The 19290-nt window shown below is 55.6% G+C and overlaps 7 protein-coding genes across 7 annotated transcripts; 2 read left to right on the plus strand and 5 right to left on the minus strand.

Annotated features, from left to right (window-relative positions):
- Window positions 1-153: 153 nt before the first annotated feature.
- C8Q71DRAFT_91138 (uncharacterized protein) lies at window positions 154-3181 on the minus strand. Its single transcript, XM_047929130.1, has 5 exons — window positions 2984-3181; window positions 2835-2929; window positions 2213-2784; window positions 709-2154; window positions 154-642 (listed from the first exon to the last, which is right to left on the minus strand). The coding sequence occupies exons 1-5, from the start codon at window positions 3029-3031 to the stop codon at window positions 248-250; spliced, it is 2556 nt and encodes an 851-aa protein (XP_047778060.1). The 5' UTR covers window positions 3032-3181; the 3' UTR covers window positions 154-247.
- A 528-nt stretch (window positions 3182-3709) lies between these two features.
- On the plus strand, window positions 3710-4894 carry C8Q71DRAFT_763025 (formyl transferase). Its single transcript, XM_047923973.1, has 2 exons — window positions 3710-3998; window positions 4052-4894. The coding sequence occupies exons 1-2, from the start codon at window positions 3941-3943 to the stop codon at window positions 4678-4680; spliced, it is 687 nt and encodes a 228-aa protein (XP_047778061.1). The 5' UTR covers window positions 3710-3940; the 3' UTR covers window positions 4681-4894.
- C8Q71DRAFT_869501 (FMN-dependent dehydrogenase-domain-containing protein) lies at window positions 4707-7363 on the minus strand (the record flags this gene model as incomplete). The annotated part of the gene is made up of 13 exons (XM_047928316.1): window positions 4707-5111; window positions 5177-5287; window positions 5344-5438; window positions 5489-5628; window positions 5681-5696; window positions 5750-5807; window positions 5860-5876; window positions 5930-5978; window positions 6038-6462; window positions 6521-6682; window positions 6734-6803; window positions 6862-7122; window positions 7184-7363. 13 exons carry the CDS (start codon window positions 7361-7363, stop codon window positions 5070-5072), a joined length of 1626 nt encoding a protein of 541 aa, XP_047778062.1. The 3' UTR covers window positions 4707-5069.
- Window positions 7364-7908: 545 nt separating this feature from the next.
- Window positions 7909-9919, minus strand: C8Q71DRAFT_90927 (FMN-dependent dehydrogenase). The gene is made up of 13 exons (XM_047929034.1): window positions 9724-9919; window positions 9600-9669; window positions 9390-9551; window positions 8904-9334; window positions 8797-8845; window positions 8724-8740; window positions 8614-8671; window positions 8548-8563; window positions 8419-8489; window positions 8333-8365; window positions 8200-8270; window positions 8036-8146; window positions 7909-7985 (listed from the first exon to the last, which is right to left on the minus strand). Exons 1-13 carry the CDS (start codon window positions 9745-9747, stop codon window positions 7944-7946), a joined length of 1155 nt encoding a protein of 384 aa, XP_047778063.1. The 5' UTR covers window positions 9748-9919; the 3' UTR covers window positions 7909-7943.
- A 573-nt stretch (window positions 9920-10492) lies between these two features.
- C8Q71DRAFT_91299 (FMN-dependent dehydrogenase-domain-containing protein) lies at window positions 10493-12977 on the minus strand. Its single transcript, XM_047929191.1, has 14 exons — window positions 12822-12977; window positions 12705-12759; window positions 12386-12646; window positions 12260-12329; window positions 12049-12210; window positions 11547-11995; window positions 11449-11497; window positions 11324-11398; window positions 11254-11269; window positions 11131-11201; window positions 11042-11074; window positions 10914-10984; window positions 10749-10859; window positions 10493-10698 (listed from the first exon to the last, which is right to left on the minus strand). Exons 1-14 carry the CDS (start codon window positions 12869-12871, stop codon window positions 10657-10659), a joined length of 1515 nt encoding a protein of 504 aa, XP_047778064.1. The 5' UTR covers window positions 12872-12977; the 3' UTR covers window positions 10493-10656.
- Window positions 12978-13469: 492 nt separating this feature from the next.
- Window positions 13470-16236, plus strand: C8Q71DRAFT_91503 (uncharacterized protein). The gene is made up of 6 exons (XM_047929193.1): window positions 13470-13636; window positions 13689-14157; window positions 14209-14223; window positions 14280-14401; window positions 14452-14714; window positions 14768-16236. The coding sequence occupies exons 1-6, from the start codon at window positions 13565-13567 to the stop codon at window positions 15834-15836; spliced, it is 2010 nt and encodes a 669-aa protein (XP_047778065.1). The 5' UTR covers window positions 13470-13564; the 3' UTR covers window positions 15837-16236.
- A 1-nt stretch (window position 16237) lies between these two features.
- On the minus strand, window positions 16238-18340 carry C8Q71DRAFT_91384 (mitogen activated protein kinase). Its single transcript, XM_047929192.1, has 11 exons — window positions 18181-18340; window positions 17927-18120; window positions 17814-17874; window positions 17686-17759; window positions 17380-17628; window positions 17206-17317; window positions 16996-17144; window positions 16874-16939; window positions 16746-16806; window positions 16657-16686; window positions 16238-16596 (listed from the first exon to the last, which is right to left on the minus strand). Exons 1-11 carry the CDS (start codon window positions 18221-18223, stop codon window positions 16553-16555), a joined length of 1083 nt encoding a protein of 360 aa, XP_047778066.1. The 5' UTR covers window positions 18224-18340; the 3' UTR covers window positions 16238-16552.
- Between the last annotated feature and the right edge of the window lie 950 nt (window positions 18341-19290).

Here is a 19290-nt window from a genome sequence, read left to right on the forward strand (position 1 = left end):
GCGGGTATGTTGTACATTTTGCAGGGGCCAGCAAAGAGCACAATGCAGCTATAACGTAGTGCTACACAACGTCCGGTTCAACGGAGGCTTCTGCAAGCGCGTGCAGCTAAAGTCAATCAACGTGGAGATCCGGCCTCGCGGACAGAATGCGAAGAGGCAAGGCGCGACCATAGCGCTCACATAGCCAAAATTGTATCATACAGTCACATACATACCACGGTAACGAAAGGTACGGACGATCGGCTCATCATGGAGGTATAGGACTTTCCGCGACGGGTGTTAATTGCTCCCGCATCGCGCTCGTCCCTAACCGTGGTCGTGGTGGCAGGCCTACAGGCTTGCTGAAGCGGCCGTCGGGCGCAGCGAACGTCCGTCTTTGAGCAGAGCCCGGCGACGTGCGGCCTTCCGGGTTGATTTGCTCGTCTGAAGCAGACGAGTTGCGCGTTGACTGGGGTACAGTCTGCTCGATAGATAGATGCTGATATGGATCACGAGTCGGCATGACCAGTGGTCGGAGGCTGCGCGCTGACCCGTAGCTGCTCGAGGGGCCGTGCGACCGCGCGAATGGAGGTACGAACGTCCCATCATCGGGGCCGGCGAGAACGGATGAGGATCCGAATGATCCCGGTTCTTGGGTCAGTCCTAAATTGCGAAGCGGACGGGACGTAAGCCATGCGCCAACGCCAAACAAGCACAGAGCACACTTACTGCCAATGAAAGAGGTAATCTCATACTGAGTCCCTCCTGAGTTGACGTGGTTCCTAATACCAGGTACGAGCATCGTAGGGTCGTCAGGTTCCAAGGCCTGGGAAGGACTCCTGCTATTGAGCTGGAGGCCATCATCTGCCGTGACTATCGTCGGCGAGTCCGGCCTCGACAACGGCCGTTTCGCTGCAGGAGGTTCTGACTGGACAAAAATGCTCTCCGGCCTCAGCATCACATCCTCCGCCCGCGAGCGCGTACTGTTATCCCGGCTCAGCGGAGGCATAGGCGGTGCCTCGGCAGCGACGCTCGTCCCCGGCGGGTCCGGGAAATTGCTCAGTGACAGGTCGCTGGTCAGCGTGCTCCTCGTCGCGCGCGTGTCATTGCTGCTATTGCTCCTCTCCGTCAAGAACGGCGGGCGGTTGCTCAACATCATCGACGTCGAAAACGACATCGGGCGCGAGTCGCCCGAATCGTTGCTGCCCGCGGGCGAGAACAGTCGGAGGGCGACGATCGACTTGTCGAGCTCCTCCTGTTGCCGGATGAGCTCCGAGATGCGGGAGGAGCGTGCAGAGCGGATAAGGCCTGAAGGCGGCCGGAGGCCGCCCTCGTCGTAGCCGTCGATGATCTCGTCGATCCCAGAGAGTGCCGAGCCGATTGCGGAGCGCGGGGACTCCTCGTAGATGGCGAAGGTCGCATCGTCGACGCTCTGGTCAATGGTGGCGGATCGGGAGTGGGTAAGTGGAGGGACTGTCAGCTCGGGTGCGTCCGGTGAGAACGCGCGACTGAGGACGCCGCTCTGGCGGGCGTCGAGCGCGACGGATGAGGCTGCCCGGTCGCCCCCATAATAGCTGAGCATCGCATCGGGGGACGCCGACTTTATGGAGGTCGAGGATGCCATTGGTAGTACCGAGGTGTATACCGGGTCCTGCCAAGGACTTTGTCTGAGCTGCGTCGCCGAGCGCGGGGTGTCGACGTCGATTGCGGAGTCTCGCGGGGGAGCGTTGACCTCCGTATTGCTGCGTCCCGCCTGGTCATGGTACCACAAGCGCGCCTTCTCCAAATCGGGAGAAGGAACGGCAGACCGACCAGTTACTCGCTCGGAAAGCCTCCGGATGTTCATCCACGAAGACATCCGCGACGCTGCCGACGCTCGCTGCAGGAGCGTTGGCCGGCGGTTGTTCGCATCCACGTCTCGCCCGATGACCTGCAACAGCTCAGGCGAAGAGATTACAGGACGACCAATCTCGGGCTTGAAGTCGGGCAGACCACGGAAGGATCCCATATACTGGACCGGGGACGGTTGTCCCGATTGCTGCTGCTTGGGTTTCGAGGCGTCATTCCACGATCGGCGGCGTAAGTGGTAGAATGCATAGCTGAGCATGAAGACGATGAGGATGTAGAACTCGACGGCTTGTAGGAAACGCCCCGCGATTGTCTCGGAGAACTCGACTACAATGCAAGCGTCAGCTGAATGAAGTGTCGAACGCAGACCCAGGCAGAAGCTCACACATGGCGATGTTTCCGATGCCAATCAGTCCGCTAATCACGAGAGCGGTGATCACAGCGGAATATCCGGCAAGAGCCTTGCGTATAGGCACCGCGTTCTCGTTCACGAGCATTTTGACCCAGCAGTTCAGGAAGATCTTCAAGATGAAGACAACAGATAGGATGACCTGGATAGTCGACTCAACCTCATACAATGGACCTATCTTGTGCAAGGACGTGATGAGGCGGTATAGAATCTGCAGAACAGGGTCAATGAGGACCAAGGCGAGGGTGAACATCTCTAGTACGAGGCCTAGCAGGCCCCATCTGCGCCAGCTACCGTTGTGGAGGGTATTGTTACCCTCGGGTCGCGACTCGCCCGGAGGAGGTTGCGCAACGAAGCCCCAGAAGAAGAGGAACCGCAGCCCGAAGGAGAGGGCGAAGCCTACTTCGCGCACACTGGTCAGCCCAGAGACACTCGAGAGATCGGCGTTATTGTTAACGTTCGCGGCACCGCGGACGAGGAGTTGGATGAGGTCAAGGATGGAGGAGACAAAGGCGATGATGACCGACATATGGAGGCAGAAAAGCAGGCTGGAACGAGGCTCAGTTGCAACCAAGGGGACAATTGAGAGGAGACGTACCTATCCGCCCGCTTCATAAAGATAAAGAAAGTGAAGACTCCAAGAGACAGGATGCCCACGCAAAAGAACGGAATGTCAGCAAGGATGTACTGAACCTATGGACTCGGTGGCTGAGTAGAAGGACAGAGAGGATCGAGTTAAGTACTCACAACATTATGGCTGCTAAGGCTCCTGAAGGCTGCTGCTACTCCGGCCATGTGTGTAACGGCTCAGGGGATTATTGGATACAACCAAGTTCGACGTTGACCTGCCTTGCCTGAGATTTCTTGGCGGCAAAAGACAGTAGTCGGTCGACAAGATGCTGGTGTGCGGGTAGGCTGTGAAGGGAAAGCAGGAAAGACCAGCTGGCTTGTTGTCGCAGGGCAGCGTCAGTCCGGCTGAGAACACACTACGAGCACCAGAAGGGTGAGATGCAATCTCAGAGCAGGAGACACAGGCCAAGTCTAGGAGAGAGGTCCTCAGACTGGAACAGGACGCGACGTCGGCCAGGCCTCGCGCTCAGTACAGAAAGAAGAGACAAGCAGGGGCGCCGAACATGAAAGAAGGGGAGATCCGCCTTTGCACACTCGCTGAGTGTGGTCTTGACGACAAGGGGTCAGCCAGACTACGGAAGGTGGAGGGAGAGTCTAGACGGGAGAGATGTACGACACACTGACCCCCGCATCGCAACGTAATCTGCCTTTGATACCAAGCCGAACGGGGGCGGGACCTGGTTGGATGCTGGACGCTTCGCGATGGACGCTTTCGCGCTGCCCAATCATCGCCGAGGGATGCCACCAGGGGGCGGGCCGCTTGCGCTGCGCGACCTCGTGCGGCTATCGGGCGTCGTTCATCGCCATGCCAATGCATTTCACTCATCTTTCGGTGTTTCGCTCGAACAGTGAGCGCTTGGTGAACTGGCATGGTGTTCTCTGCATGTTCATCTGATACATACGGGTGGAGGCTCCGTGTGCGCATGGAGAAGGGGAATGCCCATGCATGGGAAGGACAACGGCAACTCTGGTGGACGCGACTGAGACGCGCTCGCCGGGGCACGAGCACGTGCTACCGTGTCGTCGCGTCTCGGCGGGCGAAAAGACCTGCTCTTCGTCTCTGCCTGCCGGTCCATGTCGAATGCGGATTCCCCCCGTCCCAGGCGCATAGTCGTTCTCATCTCTGGATCAGGTACGTCTTCCGACCCACATATTTGGTCCCGTCAGCTGACTGTACAAGGGCAGGAACGAATCTCCAGGCCCTCATAGATGCCCAGAACACACCCTCGCTACCCAATGCGCGCATAAGCCTTGTCCTGTCAAACCGGAAGGCGGCCTATGGTTTGACCCGCGCTGCCAATGCAGAGCCACCCATCCCCACCGCCTACCTCGGACTGCAGCCGTACCTCAAAGCCAACCCGGGCAAGACGCGCGATGACTACGACGAGGAGGTCGCCCGCATCGTCGTACGAGACAAGCCAGATCTCGTCGTTCTCGCGGGCTGGATGCACATCATGGGCGATGGCTTCCTCGATATCGTAAACGGTGACAAGGTTCTCGATGGCGAGGACAAGGTTGAGAAGCCCATCCCTGTCATCAATCTACACCCTGCGCTGCCGGGTGCTTTCGATGGCGCACACGCAATCGAGCGGGCCTACGAGGCCTTTCAAAAGGGCGAGATCACACACTCTGGTGTGATGGTCCATCAGGTTGTGAAGGAGGTCGATCGCGGAGAGCCTGTCCTCGTGCATGAGGTTGAGATTAAGCCTGGCGAGCCAATAGGGGCTTTTGAGGAGCGACTGCACAAGACGGAGTGGGCAATCATTGTACAGGGTACAAAGAAAGTGCTGGATGAGGTAGCACCTCTATCGTAAGTCCGCTTCGTATCCCTGGAGGTTTTTCCCGTTTCGTAACGTCGGGTTGTTAGCTAGGTGACGGATCGACTTGGCATGTAGCCGTAGCTATTGTAATACGTGGGTGTTCTCCCCTTGTTGTGTCCGACCGGTGTTAATCTGCGGGAAACGTATAGAATGGAAGTGCACCGCGATACCACAGTACTATAATATGTTGCAGCGTGCTTGGCTCCCTGCGTCATTAGTGTTCTCGGACTGGACACCCGAAGGAGGTAGGCCGGTGAGTCGTTAGTCATCATGTGTCTATATATGTATACTAGCTGCCTCTAGAGTCTACGCTGCGTTAAGTGTAGGGTCTCAATCTCGGCGATTCAAGCTCTTCTCGCGTCCGGAAGACGGGTACAAACCAATCACAACCTAGCAAGCGTGGGCTGCCAGTCTACACGTTCCACCTAGTCGGTGACGGGACCACAAACTCATTTGAACACAGCCAAAAGGGAGAAGTCAAGGCGCTTACCATCTCCGGTACCAACTCCTCCACGCTCGTAACGCCCAGAAGACGCATTCCTAGGGTGATTTCGCGCTGCATGATACGCACCGTCTGTACGACTCCCGCTTCTCCATAAGCCTATCGCCTTCCGTGAGTCTTCCATATTCTTTGGAACATCAGAGGCTGCGGCTTACGCTATTTGCGTACATGAACGCGCGCCCGAGGCCAACGGCTCTTGCGCCGAGACAGAGCGCCTTGAGGACATCTGTGAGGCGGATTGAGTTTGTTGCTGAAATTCGGATGTAAGGACAACAGGACCTGTTCCGCGTCTCACCCCACCATCGATGTAGACTGCGAACAACAGTATCAGGGGCGTCATTACATCGCAGACGCACACCTCGCACTCGCCTTCTAGCCTGTCGAAGATATCCGGACGCTGCTTCCGGATTCTATGGAGTACCTCCAATGGGGGAAGGGAGCTTCGGGAGTCAACTGTCGCCCTCCCACACCGATAGTCCGGATTGAACCTACTAGTCAAGCTGTCGACCTACACGGAGTAAGTCCGTTAGTACTCCTCGTCCAAGTGACTCTCTCGCTTACCTCCATGATTGGACAACAGAATCCCGTCGACGCCCGCCTCCGCCGCTAGTACGGCGTCCTACGTCCCGATCAGCCGGACGTAGAGAAGATGATGAAGCCCCAATACTCACCGCGACGCATTGAACGCCTGTTCAATGATCAGCGCGCAGGCACATCAGTCCTACAGTGTGATGCACCCACCTTTGATGACGATAGGTAGCTTGGTGACGCTTCGGAGCCATGGGACCGTCTAGTCAGCCAGTCCTATGAGCACACGAGCCCTCCTAGAAGTGCGAGCCTGCACCTCACCTCCGTAAACGTCATGTCCGCGTCCATGCTGTGCAGCGAGTTCCCGATTGTGCCATCCATGTTCACCGACTTCTCCTCGACGTCTTCTTCGGTCTGCGGCATCTCCTGCGCCGCTTCGCCCGCGCCCTCTGGCTCCGCCTCGCGTTCCTGGTCCTCGAGCTCGAACGGCGCGCGCACGTCGCGCTCGCGGTTCCCGCCCACCGGCGCGTCGACGGTCAGGAAGATCGCCTTGTAGCCGAGCCGCTCGATCTCGCGTATGCGCCCCTCCGCGATCCTGTTGTCCTTGTGCTTGTAGAGCTGGAAGAAAAGCGGCTGCGAAGGCCTCACGCGGGCTTCTGCGATTTGTGTCACGGATAGCGAGCTTGCGGAGGAGACCATCTGGATGATGCCTGTGCGCCCGGCTCCGCGGGTTATGCTCGCTTCACCTAGGTCGACGGACTTCGATATATGATCCGACCTACTTTTTAAGGACGCCTAACGCACCTAAAGGATGGCCCAGTTTCGCCAAGCCTGCGGCGCTGACGAATATTGGCAGAGTTGATTTGAAACCGAGGATTGTGGTTGACGGGTCCACCGTGGATATAGGCCGCATTACACGCGGGTGGAAGAAGAATCGAGAGAAGGCCTTGCCGTTCTCGCGTTTTGCTGCATCCTCGTCAGCTATCAGCTCCCGCATTAGGTACGGTAATGACTCACTCAGCTCGTCGTCTGCGCCAGAGACATAGTAGGACATTGTCTTGTACGACATCACTCTCATGGCGACATCCTGTTGACGGGAGAGGCGAGTAAGTGCGTTGCATCCTTACCTTCGCCACCCTGCTGACCTCGATGTCCTGTATGCTCAGCATCCTGTTGATGGCCGGCTTCTCCGTGACAGCCTTCTCCACCCGAAGCTCATCCTTTGTCTGACGCTTGGAGTCTTGTGCTGCCTTCAGTGATACAGCACTGGCGATATCGATGCCTCCAAGGTACTTCTCCGGCGGCAAGTTCTTCTCCAGTGCATCTGGAGGGTGTATAGGGTCATACACTGCCGTAGCATCACGTCCGGCATACTTCAAGATGATGTTTGAACCTCCCGGATGGTCCTGTGCTCAACCGTCACACCTCGCATTAGGATCCCTCGTAACGCGACGACATCTCACACACCGGCAAGAACTCGGTCATGTCATAGACGTTGTTGTGGATGATGACCCAACACGAGCTGTGCGAGTGGAACGATACTGTCAATGGATCCACTCCCATGTCTGCTAAGTATAGATAAAAGAACCCTGACCTAGCCGTGTTGTGCAGGGCGACTTCCGCCAACGACCATACTCTGCTCGACATGTCGAGGCCACAGGCGTATCTCGAGGGACCGGGGAGTGTGTGCGATGTCATGGGAGAGTTCCTCGCTTTAACTACCTCAGCAGAGCGCTTCGGAAGCTGTATATCACACAGAAGGATGCACCGCGTCCATATCTTCCATACCACGGCGGCTTATTACGCGCGCGCAGTGGTGCAATGAATGTACGCTCGGGGTATACCCTTGCGCTTCTTTCCGTGCCACCCTTCTCCATTCGTTCAATGTCGTGGGCGAAGCCGTGCATCATCCCCGCGACATTTTGCCTAGGCGTCCCCCTTCGATCATTCGTGCACATGACCGCGAGGATCCTCAGATGCGGTTCGCAGTTGCTTGCTACGAGGACGGAAACGGTCGACCCCGCGTATGCCATAAGAACTTCCGCACGTCTCTGTCACATCAGAATTGCAATGAGCCATCATCCATCATGCCAATCAGGATTGGCGACTTGTTGGCGAGACTGCACCCCGCGTGGAAGTGACGTCGGAAATGTCTGATCCCATTGCAGAGTGCACCTGGGCACTCGGCGTGGTAACATCGAATACAAGCCTCGTGTCTAGAGCGTAATCAAAGGCGGGCAAGCAAGGGTTGCCAGTCAACGCGTTCAACCTGTATCAGAATTAGTACTGGATCTCATCCTGGAAACGGCAGATCCGTACCAGTTCGGGCGTGAGCTGGTCAACGCTTGTGACGCCGAGGAGGCGCATGCCAAGGATGATCTCGCGCTGAAGGATACGGACTGTTTGGACAACACCAGCCTCGCCGTACGCCTATACGATTCTGTTCATCAATACGAAGATAAAGCCATGACTCAATCACGCACACTCTGCGCATACAGGAACGGGCGACCCATTCCTACTGCCTTCGCGCCTAGACAGAGTGCCTTGAGGACATCTGAGGCCCGAGGACGTGGTGAGTGGATGTGTTATGGAATATGACGAATACCATGAGCATACCTGTCCCCCGACGAGCTCCGCCATCGATGTATACTGGTGCAGACAGATGAGACAACCAAATTGTATCATCAAACAAACTGACATACCCTCCAGCTTGTCGAAGACGTCCGGCCGTTGTTGCCGAATCTTGTACAAAACCTCAAGAGGCGGCAGAGCACTACCGAGGTTATATGAATATGAATGGAAGTCTCCAGAGAGGAAGTGAGGACGCTCACTATTCTAGCTGACGACCTGAATGCCAATGTTGGATGAATAGCTGTGTCGTATTCATTGTCACTCACCTCCATGGTTAGATAGCAGAATGGCGTCAACGCCTGCTTCTGCCGCAAGGACCGCATCCTGTATCACAATTAATGTGCGTTCACCAGAGGAGGCTGCGGTGTCAACTCACTGCTACACATTGCACGCCTAAGCACCGCGTATGAGCACATTTCTGGGAAAATGTACGCAAGCAGGGAGCCTACCTTTGAGAGCAATGGGGAGCTTCGTGACGGAACGTAACCAAGGTATAGTCTACCAGCATCTTCGTTAACGTATGACTTCCACCAAGTATCGGCTGGAAATGACTCGCCTCCTTGAACGTCATATCCAAGTCCATGTTCTGCAAAAGCGCTCCAGCCGTCCCGTACAAGTTCGGCTGGCCTTCGATCTCCTTCTCGACATCATCCGGCTGACGGGGCATCTCTCCCGCTGTCTGCCCATCCGTAGGCTGTCCCTCCCGTTCTTGTTCTTCCAGCTCGTACGGCGCGCGGATGTCCCGCTCACGGTTGCCAGACACAGGAGCGTCCACCGTCAGGAAGATGGCATTGTAGCCCAACTGTTCTATTTCGCGTACGCGTTTCTCGGCTATCTTGTTGTCCCCGTGCTTGTAGAGCTGGAAGAAGAGTGGTTGTGATGGCGAGAGGCGGCCTTCGGCAATTTGTGCAGCAGACAGTGATGCATTGGAGGACACCATCTGGATGATGCCTGTGCGACCTGCGCCCTTCGTGATGTTCACCTCGCCTTGGGTACTGAGTTGGTTTCCCGCTCATCGTTCGTACAAAGGGCGGAGACATACCAAGTGGATGACCTAACTTCGCCAAGGCGGCGCCGCTGGCGAAGATAGGGATAGAAGACTTGACACCGAGTATGGTTGTGGAAACATCGACCTGGGATATCGGTCGTAGAATACGCGGGTGGAAGAAGAATCGAGAGAACGCTCGGGCATTCTCTCTGTTCGCTGTGTGAACGTTAGGAGGGATCTTACACGGACGGACGCTTCACCCACTGATTTCGTCGTCTGCGGCAGATGAGTAGTAGGCCACGGCCTTGTGAGACATGACCTTCATAGCAACATCCTGACATCCGACGTCGTGAAACATCCAAGGCTCCTAGCGAAGCGGAACGCTCACCTCGAGATCTTGTAAAGAAAGCATTCTGTCAACCCTGGGCTTCCCGGCCTGTGCTTGCTCTACGCGTATCTCATCCTTGGTCTTCTTCCGAGCCTCGCGTTCCTGCTGCAGAGCTGCAGCCCCAGCGACATTGAGCTCACCCAGGTGCTTCTCAGGAGGCAAGTTCTCGTCCAGTGCATCGGGAGGGTGTATAGGTTCGTATGCTGAAGTAGCATCACGTCCAGCATATTTCAGGATGATCTTCGCTCCTCCTGGGTGCTCCTGCAGCAGAATCGTATGAGCTCAGTTGGTGCGCACCAAGCCAGCCCACTCACAGGCAGAAACTCCGTCACGTCATACACCCTGTTCTTGATGATCACCCAGCAAGAGCTATACCAGTCAACACGCAGGTCAATCCAGACGTCCTTCTACCGCAGCCCCAATGTTCTCGAGACCAAAACTGACCGTGGCGAGTTATGTTGTGCGACCTCCTCGAGCGACAATGGCATGCTGGTCTCAAGTAATAGCGGTGAGTGTCAGGACGTCGCTACGCTGGTGCAAGAAGATATATACTGCGGCAACCGCGACGGAGGACCGGGCCCCCGGCATGTCACAAAGTCCTCGACTCAGAGAGCGTTCGCATGGGAGTGGTCATGACACGGGAGCACGGACACTGTTTTGCTCTGGATTTGCTCAGATGATCGCGGTCCGGCCAGGTCTTGGCCAGCAAGCGTCTGCAAGCGTCCATTTATCCGCTCCACCGTGAGCGCTTGAGCGCTCAGGTGCATCGTAGAAAGCTTTTAACAGGGGTCCAATCAAATCGGTGCAATACAGCCGTCACGATAGATCTCTCATCTAGGTACATGTATGTATGTGGCCGAGAAGTTTAAGTGTAGTCTGAGTATACAATGAGTGTAGTAGCCATTTCTGACCTGTCCCGAGTGAGCCATTGGATCACATCTTGGCCAGCAAAGGCTGCCAGTCCACTCGTTCAACCTGTACCAAACCTCAGATAATACCACATTTATGCCATCCGATCGACTTACTAAGTCTGGGGTGAGCTCCTGCAAGCTCGTGACGCCGAGTAGGCGCATCCCCAAAACAATCTCCCGTTGCAGAATTCGTATCGTCTGAATGACTCCGGCTTCGCCGTATGCCTAACATCGTCTTGTGAGTAACATCACTGACGACACTGAACGCTGCAGACGTACACTCATGGCAAAGTGGAATGCCCTGCCCAGGCCGACTGCTCGTGCGCCGAGACACAGGGCTTTCAAGACGTCTGTAGAATATTTCATGAACGGAGGGCGAGATTATACCATTGAGACGTGACGCTTACCCGTACCACGGTGTACGCCTCCGTCTATGTAGACTATGAATGCGTGATCGTGTCAGTCATGAGCCGTGCTAAATGAGGGTGATTCGTACCCTCCAACTTGTCGAACACATCTGGTCGTTGTTTACGCAACCTATACAATACTTCCAGCGGCGGCAGCGAGCTAACGGCAAAGTGAGAAGACTGGATGTCAGCCAAGGAACATCAGCACTTACTATTCCAGTTGCCGCCCTAATACCACTCAGCAAAGGTTCAGACGAATGCAAGGTGGGTGAAGATACCTACCGCCGTGGTTCGAGAGCAGAATACCGTGTACGCCAGACTCGGCGGCCCTCACAGCGTCTTCGACGCACTGAATCCCTAGAAGACAGCTCGGTCAGTCGGAAGGGCCGCAATCAACGATATCATACCTTTGAGGACGATGGGAAGCTTTGTCGTCCTTTGTAGCCAAGGAACAGTCTACCGACATGTGAGTCACCCGTGCAATCAAAATGTTGCACGCCCTGACCTCAGTCCACGACATGTCAAGCTCGGCAGTCGTCCTCAATCCACCCGACGTGCCGACCAGTACCAGCTCGCCCTCAACAAGCTTATTATCCGCATCCTCAGGTCTCTCAGGCATCTCGCCCGACTCGCCGGGTTTGCCAGATGCCTTCTTCGCCTCCTCCACCAAGCGCTCCTGTACTTCCAGCTCGAACGGCGCCCTCAGGTCGCGTTCGCGGTTTCCGTTGACAGGCCCGTCGACGGTCATGAAGATGGCGTTGAAGCCCAGGTCTTCCGCCTCGCGGACCGCCTTCTCTGATATGCTCTTGTCGCGGTCGGGGTAGAGCTGGAAGAACATGGGTTGAGAGGCACTGACGCGGGCAGCCATGAGCTCTGGACGGGAGACGGAGGCGTAGTGGGACACCATCTGGATGATGCCCATGCGGCCACACCCGCGCGTGATGTTGGCTTCACCTATTGGCGGCGCAGCATTAGGAGAGTACGGCACAGACAAGGGGGATGCTTACCAAGAGGGTGCCCCAGCTTACCCAGTGAGGCTGCGCTGACGAAGATTGGGAGCGAACTGTTGAAACCGAGGATGGTTGTTGAAGTATCGATGTTTGAGATCGGGCGGAGGATGCGAGGGTGGAAAAAGAAACGAGAGAATGCTCGTCTATTCTCGTTATATGCTGTCGAGGTTTGAGACCAGGGCAGGGCAGTGAACTGTATCCAACTCACTGATTTCGTCGTCACCGGCGGAGCGATAGAACGCCCAGGTCTTGTAAGACAACACTTCGTGGGCAACGTCCTGGACTCAACCGTCAAAGCACTGTTAGTAGACGGCGTTCCACTGCGTTCACTCACCTCGATATCTTGAAGACTCAATATTTGGTTAATTGGCCTCTTCCTCGCACGAGCCTTCTCCACGCGTATTTCATCTTGCGTCTTAGGTTGGGCCGCTGATTCTTCTTGCAGCTGCTTAGCATCGCCACTATCAAGAGGACCCAAGTGTTTCTCTCGAGGCAAGTACTTGTCTAACGCATCCCTCGGATGAATGGGTTCATATGCTTTCGTTGCGTCGCGACCAGCATACTTGAGTATGATCTTCGACCCTCCCGGGTGCTCCTGGATGGACAATCGCCCTTGCATGGAGGCATCGTAGGAAGCACGCAATGCTACGTACTGGCAGGAACTCAGTCACATCATAGACCTTGTTGCTTATGATGACCCAGCAAGAGCTGTAACGACGCGACAATCAGCTACAATGACGGTGGTACGCAGTATTGACGTGTGAGCGCACCTGGTATCGTTGTGCTTTGCGACCTCCTGCAGCGACCAAACGCGAGCCATTCTATACACAGATCAACCCAAAAACGAGTCGGTTCCGCGAGGCCGGTGGAAACCGTCCTTGTTATATATGGGCCATCGCGAGCGGAACACGGGGTGTTGCGAACGGCATCGGGGCACCTCATCCAGCAGGTGATCTCACTCGTGCTGTAGATAGATTCACGAGCGACCTCGGACCAGGAAGAACGACGGCTACGTTCGAAGAGGTGAGTAGCATGTCGTGCGCTCGGCCCGTCCTTTGGACTGGGGACTCCCGTCTGTGTATCGCTCAAAGTGTGGAATATCGTCGTCGTCGGTCGCTCACTTATCGTCGACCTGCAGGCACTGGCAATCAGCCAGGGGGCATCGGACAAGTCACCCAGGACGGGAGGGCCACAAGTTGACGGCACACCAAACGCGAGTTAGAGTTTGCAGTAAACGACTCGAGTATCGGCCACATTAGCTCGACGTGAGTTGGAGCGTGGTCATTGTCAAGCTCGACGGCGGCGGACGGTGCGGAGAAACGGGGGAAGAACGCGGCCCGAAGCAGGCGCCTCAGCGTGTGCTGCTATGGGGTCACGTGCCGAGAAGGGATGTTCGTTCGCGTTCGCGTCGTTTGGTGAACACAACCTCATCTGCAGCCGAACCGTCATCGGCCAGCCACCGCCCTCGCTCTCCTCAGCGCACCCTATACGGCGAGGATAGCCCTTTCTGACTATGATGGCTCAATCACTCGACCGGCGGACACTGGAGAGCATGAAGCGCGCTGATCTGCAGAGGCTCTGTAAGGTGCGTCATACCATGCCTGCGACTCAACTTCATCCTGAACATGAACCGTTAGGATCATGGTATCAAGGCAAATCTCAAGACCGAGGCACTTGTCGATCTACTAGCGCATACCTTGCAACCCCGTCCACCACGCGCCGCCCATCCTCCGCCTGTGCAAACTAGAAGAGCCTCGTCCCTTAGAACGTCCAGCAGAACTTCCAGTGGCTCTCATCTGAGAGGAGCATCATCAAGCTCAGTTATAATTCACGATACGGACGATGAGGAGGAGCAACCGGAGGAACCAAAGGGCGGATCGGCCCCTCCAGAATCTCAGCGCGCACCGCCGTCTTCCCAGTCCTCCACCGCGTCGCTTCCGAAGAAGTCTAGGCAGACACAATACAGACTTGGAGTTGGTCGGCCAATTCTGGCAGGAGGTAGTGGCGCGCGAGCGATCACGAAATCGGTTAGTCTCACGAAGACTAAACGAGGGAAGGGTAGCATTAGCGTGAAACCCTCAGAGGATGTGATAGAGGAGGAAGCAGGTGAGTACTAGCTCGTCCAGGACATTGCGCGTTACTGACAAAGGGTTGCAGAACCAGCAGAGTCAGGTATGTTGAACGATTTATCCAAGGATACCTGCAACTAATGATCTTGAGCGTTGTAGGACCGGTAGCTGGCCCCTCAGGTACTTCTCACGAAACAGAGCATGGTACTAGTGTGAATGCACAGCCATCCGACACTCTTGCGTCTAACACGCGGGATGATTCTAGTTCTGTAGCCCAAGTTGTGCGTTCGATGCCTCTCTGATGGCTTATAATCCTAACCGATCGTTGCAGATACAACCGTTGAAAGACCAAATCGTGCATCTTCAGTCAGAAGTGCAACGACTCACCGCCCAAATGACCGACGTTGACAATCTGAAGACTGAAGTCGCTGGTCTTAGCATCGAGGTTGAAATGCTCCGCACCAAGCTTGCTGACATGGCGACGCTCGAGGCTGAAGTCCACAAGCTCAGGGACGTCACGTCAAACACTGGCGACCGCACAGTCGTCTCTACAACGGTGCAGTCCACAAAGAGCGCGGGCAAAGCACGTGCGACGTAGGTGGTCATCGCTAACATACCTCGTGTGATACTCATGGTGGCTGTCACAGGGAGGTTCCGGGCGGTGCAGCCACCAGTCTTGATGTTCCGGTGGATACCGCGGCACAAGACGTGCAACCACACCCAGAGTTTACTGCGCGCGTCCTGGGGAAGCACCCACGAGATTCGGATGACAGCCAGCTAACGGGCCTAGAGGATGCTGGGAAGGGAAGCGACGAACTACTTCCAAGAGCGGGTCGTCCGACCAGGAAACGTGCAAAATTATCACCACATGCCACAGGGTCTTCGCACGGTAGTGGTCGTACAGCGGGTTCTCCAGACTCTGCTCCGGAACGAGGAACCGTGGTGACACCATCCGCCCCTGCGTTTGCGATCTTCACTGGACCCGAGGAACCGCTAGAGTCATACCTTGACCCACCCCCTCCTACAGCACATCTCTCAGACCTGCTCGAGTTACCTCCTGCGAACACGGCCATTGGCCGCTTTGGCGTCAATGGAACGACCGCGACAGCGAATGCCCATGAGAATAATGCTCAGCCACCCAACGCCTTCAACTTCAGCTTCACCGCTACCGCCTTCCATCCGCTAACGTCGACGCCTGCCGGCCCTTACGGCGACGATGGCATGCCGAGCTTCATTTACCCAGAACCACCCACATCCCCTACCCCCACTGTCCCCCGTAGTCCTACCGGTGGCTATGTCGAACGTGCCGGTGGTCGACGAGAGCGGAACGATATCTTCGATCCCCGTGGGCGCGCACGCTCAACCGCCAGCCGCGATGACAGTCTTCCTCCATCCCGAGCATCCACGAGCCAAGCTGGTCCTAGTTCGGAAGGGACGATCAACCCATCCACACTAATGAGCAGCACCCCACTCCCAACCGTCATCGAGCAAGACGTTGACGCCGAACTTATGGATGATGCACGGACAGTCTCGAGCAGCGAGGTCGGGCACGTATTCGGGCTGGGCCAGCTCCCTCTCCAGCCTGAGACCCCAGCACTGCCGATGAGGCGGACGATGTACGGCACTGAGCTCGAGGGTGACACCCGGTTTGGTGACTTCGGCGTCGAGGGCGTGGCGGCTGCGGGCTTCTGGGTAGGAGCCGCGCCGCGCTTCTGAGCCTTGCGGCTCACCATCCTTGAGTTGACCTACGTACGTCTTTTTAGTACTGCGACACCCCCACTACTTGAACTTCCCCTCAATCGATCTGGTTCTTGCTCTGTGACCCTGTTGACGCTGTCTTGCACTCACCCGAGCGTCTCCCCGTTCTGTTCTACTCTATAATCTCATCATGGCAGATCTCATCGTTATGCACCTCGACCTGTTTTCAACCACTGAATTATTGCTTTATGGACCCTTCTAGTTCTACATTGGCTTGGTGTGTTGGACCTGCTGAACGTTAACGTGAACGCTGGCATGATGCATATCCGGGTCCCTCAGCAGTAATGCGAAGCTGTACTGTATCCTCGTGATCAATAAAACTTAAACTACGAATTGACATGTGCTCGATGTGACAGTGACAGCCAAAAAGAAAGTGGTCCAAACATTCACGCAGTTCCTCTGATTTGTTGTTGTCGTCGATTATATTGCTATAGCAGAAGATACAATGAAATAAATAGACCCAATTGCGGTGAACAACATCCAAGGAATGCAGGTATATGTTTTACATGTATAGATCAGCACATCTCTATCTGTTTCGTCGTCGCAGAGTAGACACTACACTCGGGTATACCATCATAACACCGGACGGTCGTGAAGTAAACTTACAGGGCATAGCGCTCTGCCTTCAGGATCTCACGCCGATACGGAGCTCGTGGCTACGCAGGGTAGTGCCTTCAGATGCAGGGCACGAAGGACTTAACCTCCGCGTACAGCAGGTCTGTGCAAATTCACTCCAGTCAGAACATCGTCACAAATCGCCGGAGTCAATTCGGCACACCTTTGAGTTCGTCCTTGTTCAGGTCAAGGTCTACAGGATGGAGATGTCAACATGTGGCAAAGGATCAGCGGAGCACGCATGACACTCACAGTCGAACTCGAAATACTCCGAATCGAGGGAGGACACGGCAGGCTCATCCTCCGGATCATGCTGTATGGGGAGGTATCATAGCGACTATCAACAACTCATGACCTTTGGACTAACGCATCAGACTCACGTATGCCGCGAGATACGGGTGCTCCAGCGCCTGATCCACCGTCAAACGCTTCTTCGGGTCGAATGTCTTGACCATGTGGTTCAGCAAGGTTCGTCCACGTCTGGCAAGCACAGGGGACTCACCAGTGTCTTGGACAGGAAGTCCAATGCCTCCGGGGTTGCCTTCGGGAAAATGGTGCTGAACGATTTTCGCTTCTTGATGGGCAGCGCACGGATGTAGTCTCGAGAACGCCTCGACGTGATGCCGTAGAACTCCTCGAGTGTTGGCGTGCCTATTGGGACAAGTGCATGAGTGAGATAGGTGCTAACTTCGCGTGGGACCGCGATACTGACCGATCACATCGAGGATGAGGTCGAGCTGATGGCCGTAGTCACGACCGGGGAAGAGGGGCCGCCCGTTGATCAGCTCGGCGAGGATACAACCAACAGCCCAGATGTCAATCGCCTGCAGCAACCGTGTCAGAGTGTTGCGCGTTACCCCGCCTAGCGAATGGACCGTGTGCGCACCTTCGTGTACATCTTGAACGACAGCATGATCTCCGGAGCACGGTACCATCGCGTAGCAACGTACTCCGTCATGAGACCTACCTCCTTTCCGCCCGGGTTTGTAGATCGCGTACTGCGTGCCAGACCGAAGTCGCACACTTTGAGATCACAGTTCGCGTTGAGCAGGAGGTTTGCGGGCTTCAGGTCTCGGTGGACGATGTCCGCGGAGTGCATGGTCTTCAACGCACGCAGCGTTTGGTACACGAAGTACTATGAGGTATTCAAGGTCAACTCGGTCGTTACCCAAGGCTCCTGCACGCTACATACCTGACAGTGGTCATCAGTAAGTTGCTGTGTCCTGATAACGCGGTGCAAGTCGGTCTGCATGAGCTCTTGGATAACTGCGATGCGGATGCTCAGTCATTTGGTGAGAGAAGCTCAGGTAGCCTTCTCACAATAGATCTCCTTGAACTCCTCCTTCGTAGGAGGCTTGATGATGTCCAAGATCGAGATGATCTACCACGACAAGTCAGAGTGAAGAGCGATGTCCGACTGCGCGCACGCGTACGTTTTCATTCACACAAGTCTCCGAGAAGAACTTCAACAGCTTGAGCTCTCGTAGTGTGCGTAGGCAAAAGAGCGTGTGTTCGAAGGGCAGGACCTTCTTGATCGCGACCTCCTTCCCGGACGGTTTGTGCAGCGCTGCCGCGACCGTACCGTATGCACCTTCTCCGAGCCCGTGCAGAATGACATAGTCGGAGCCTGCGAGACACGGACGGTTAGGTCTTCTGTCTATCCGGACACGGCGATCAGATAACGTACCGACGTCGAACTTCGGGAGGGGCTTGGGCTGCTTGCGAGACATGAGGATGGAATTGAGAGGATGTATGGCGAAAAGCAAAGACGAAGACGAAGCTAAAGGCGAAGGCGAAGAAACGTCGACAACGAAGAATAGAGAAGAGCGATTAGCGCGAAGGCAAAGAATCGATTACAAGGGCGCGGAGAATAGGTGGGCAGGCGCAGGCGCGGGAGCACTGCCAATATAAGAAAGGATTCATCGAGAGCAATACAAATCTTCCGGTTGCTCTGATGTCGGATTGATGGTCTCTAAACATTTGATGGGCCACTCACCGCGATTCCTCGGCACAGCTTCCCAGCTCGCCTTTGCCCGGACGCCCTCCTCTGACGCCCGGCCCATGCCCGAACTCGCTGTATTCGCCGTGCATAAGTACCTGGTACATACCTCCTTGCTGCCTGCTGTGAGTCTCCTTCACCTACTTGCGAGTAACAACGTTGTACCTTCATCACCATCCACAAGGCACATGTGATCATGGTAGTCAACCGTGATGGTGCCTTCACAACTTCGTAGCACCGAGGCACTGAATGTCAACTGAATGTACAGCCATCTCCGACGGCTGGCTCGGACGTAACGAGCGCTGATCGACTCATTGTGAGTGCAATGCGAGTACGTACCGGCTCTGGGACGCTCAGTAGAAATTAGGCATTCGATGTGGCAGCAGGTTGCATAAGTCCCAACCACTTGCACTGGCAGGTGCAATGCTGCTGCATTCCGGTGATTGCGTAGTCGTCCTTGGTCAACGAGACGCAAATACGTGTAGAGTGTTCGATATCAGTGTCATGACATCGTATACCGCACTTACATGATTGGCAACTTCAGGATGAAGGAGCCTAGTCGTCGTTGAGATCTATTATGTAGCAGCCCAGCTATGAGGGTGCAGCAAGAAGTAGCAATTCCTGCGCCGTGTCCTTCGTTGCGGCAGGGAGTAGGGGCCAATGTCTCATAATTGGGTGCTCAAACGGGCCGTCATTGGGGGAAGCAGGTGAGTGAACAATAATGGCAGAAGCACTACTAGACCTGCCTTTTTAAGCAGTGGCGTAACAAGGCATCGCGCCTGATTGGTCGCAACTGCT

This window comes from Rhodofomes roseus, assembly GCF_022264815.1.
Source record: "Rhodofomes roseus strain CIRM-BRFM 1785 chromosome Unknown C8Q71scaffold_12, whole genome shotgun sequence".
NCBI lineage: Eukaryota > Fungi > Basidiomycota > Agaricomycetes > Polyporales > Fomitopsidaceae > Rhodofomes > Rhodofomes roseus.

Excerpts from the sequence above, each read along its gene's own strand:
- C8Q71DRAFT_91138 (XM_047929130.1), bottom strand. The coding sequence starts at position 3,031 with ATGGCCGGAGTAGCAGCAGCCTTCAGGAGCCTTAGCAGCCATAATGTT. Across the intron at positions 2,155-2,212 it reads CATCGGAAACATCGCCATGT|TCGAGTTCTCCGAGACAATC; the intron begins GTGAGCTTCTGC and ends CTTGCATTGTAG. Across the intron at positions 643-708 it reads GATTACCTCTTTCATTGGCA|GACTGACCCAAGAACCGGGA; the intron begins GTAAGTGTGCTC and ends TTCGCAATTTAG.
- C8Q71DRAFT_763025 (XM_047923973.1), top strand. The coding sequence starts at position 3,941 with ATGTCGAATGCGGATTCCCCCCGTCCCAGGCGCATAGTCGTTCTCATC. Across the intron at positions 3,999-4,051 it reads CGTTCTCATCTCTGGATCAG|GAACGAATCTCCAGGCCCTC; the intron begins GTACGTCTTCCG and ends GTACAAGGGCAG.
- C8Q71DRAFT_90927 (XM_047929034.1), bottom strand. The coding sequence starts at position 9,747 with ATGCTTTCTTTACAAGATCTCGAG. Across the intron at positions 9,552-9,599 it reads TGCCGCAGACGACGAAATCA|CGAACAGAGAGAATGCCCGA; the intron begins GTGGGTGAAGCG and ends ACGTTCACACAG. Across the intron at positions 8,271-8,332 it reads CGGAGCTCGTCGGGGGACAG|ATGTCCTCAAGGCACTCTGT; the intron begins GTATGCTCATGG and ends CTCGGGCCTCAG.
- C8Q71DRAFT_91299 (XM_047929191.1), bottom strand. The coding sequence starts at position 12,871 with ATGGCTCGCGTTTGGTCGCTGCAGGAGGTCGCAAAGCACAACGATACC. Across the intron at positions 12,330-12,385 it reads TGAGTCTTCAAGATATCGAG|GACGTTGCCCACGAAGTGTT; the intron begins GTGAGTGAACGC and ends GGTTGAGTCCAG. Across the intron at positions 12,211-12,259 it reads CGCCGGTGACGACGAAATCA|CATATAACGAGAATAGACGA; the intron begins GTGAGTTGGATA and ends AAACCTCGACAG.
- C8Q71DRAFT_91503 (XM_047929193.1), top strand. The coding sequence starts at position 13,565 with ATGATGGCTCAATCACTCGACCGGCGGACACTGGAGAGCATGAAGCGC. Across the intron at positions 13,637-13,688 it reads ATCTGCAGAGGCTCTGTAAG|GATCATGGTATCAAGGCAAA; the intron begins GTGCGTCATACC and ends ATGAACCGTTAG. Across the intron at positions 14,715-14,767 it reads GCGGGCAAAGCACGTGCGAC|GGAGGTTCCGGGCGGTGCAG; the intron begins GTAGGTGGTCAT and ends TGGCTGTCACAG.
- C8Q71DRAFT_91384 (XM_047929192.1), bottom strand. The coding sequence starts at position 18,223 with ATGTCTCGCAAGCAGCCCAAGCCCCTCCCGAAGTTCGACGTCG. Across the intron at positions 17,875-17,926 it reads AGACTTGTGTGAATGAAAAC|ATCATCTCGATCTTGGACAT; the intron begins GTACGCGTGCGC and ends TTGTCGTGGTAG. Across the intron at positions 16,687-16,745 it reads GGAGTATTTCGAGTTCGACT|ACCTTGACCTGAACAAGGAC; the intron begins GTGAGTGTCATG and ends TCCATCCTGTAG.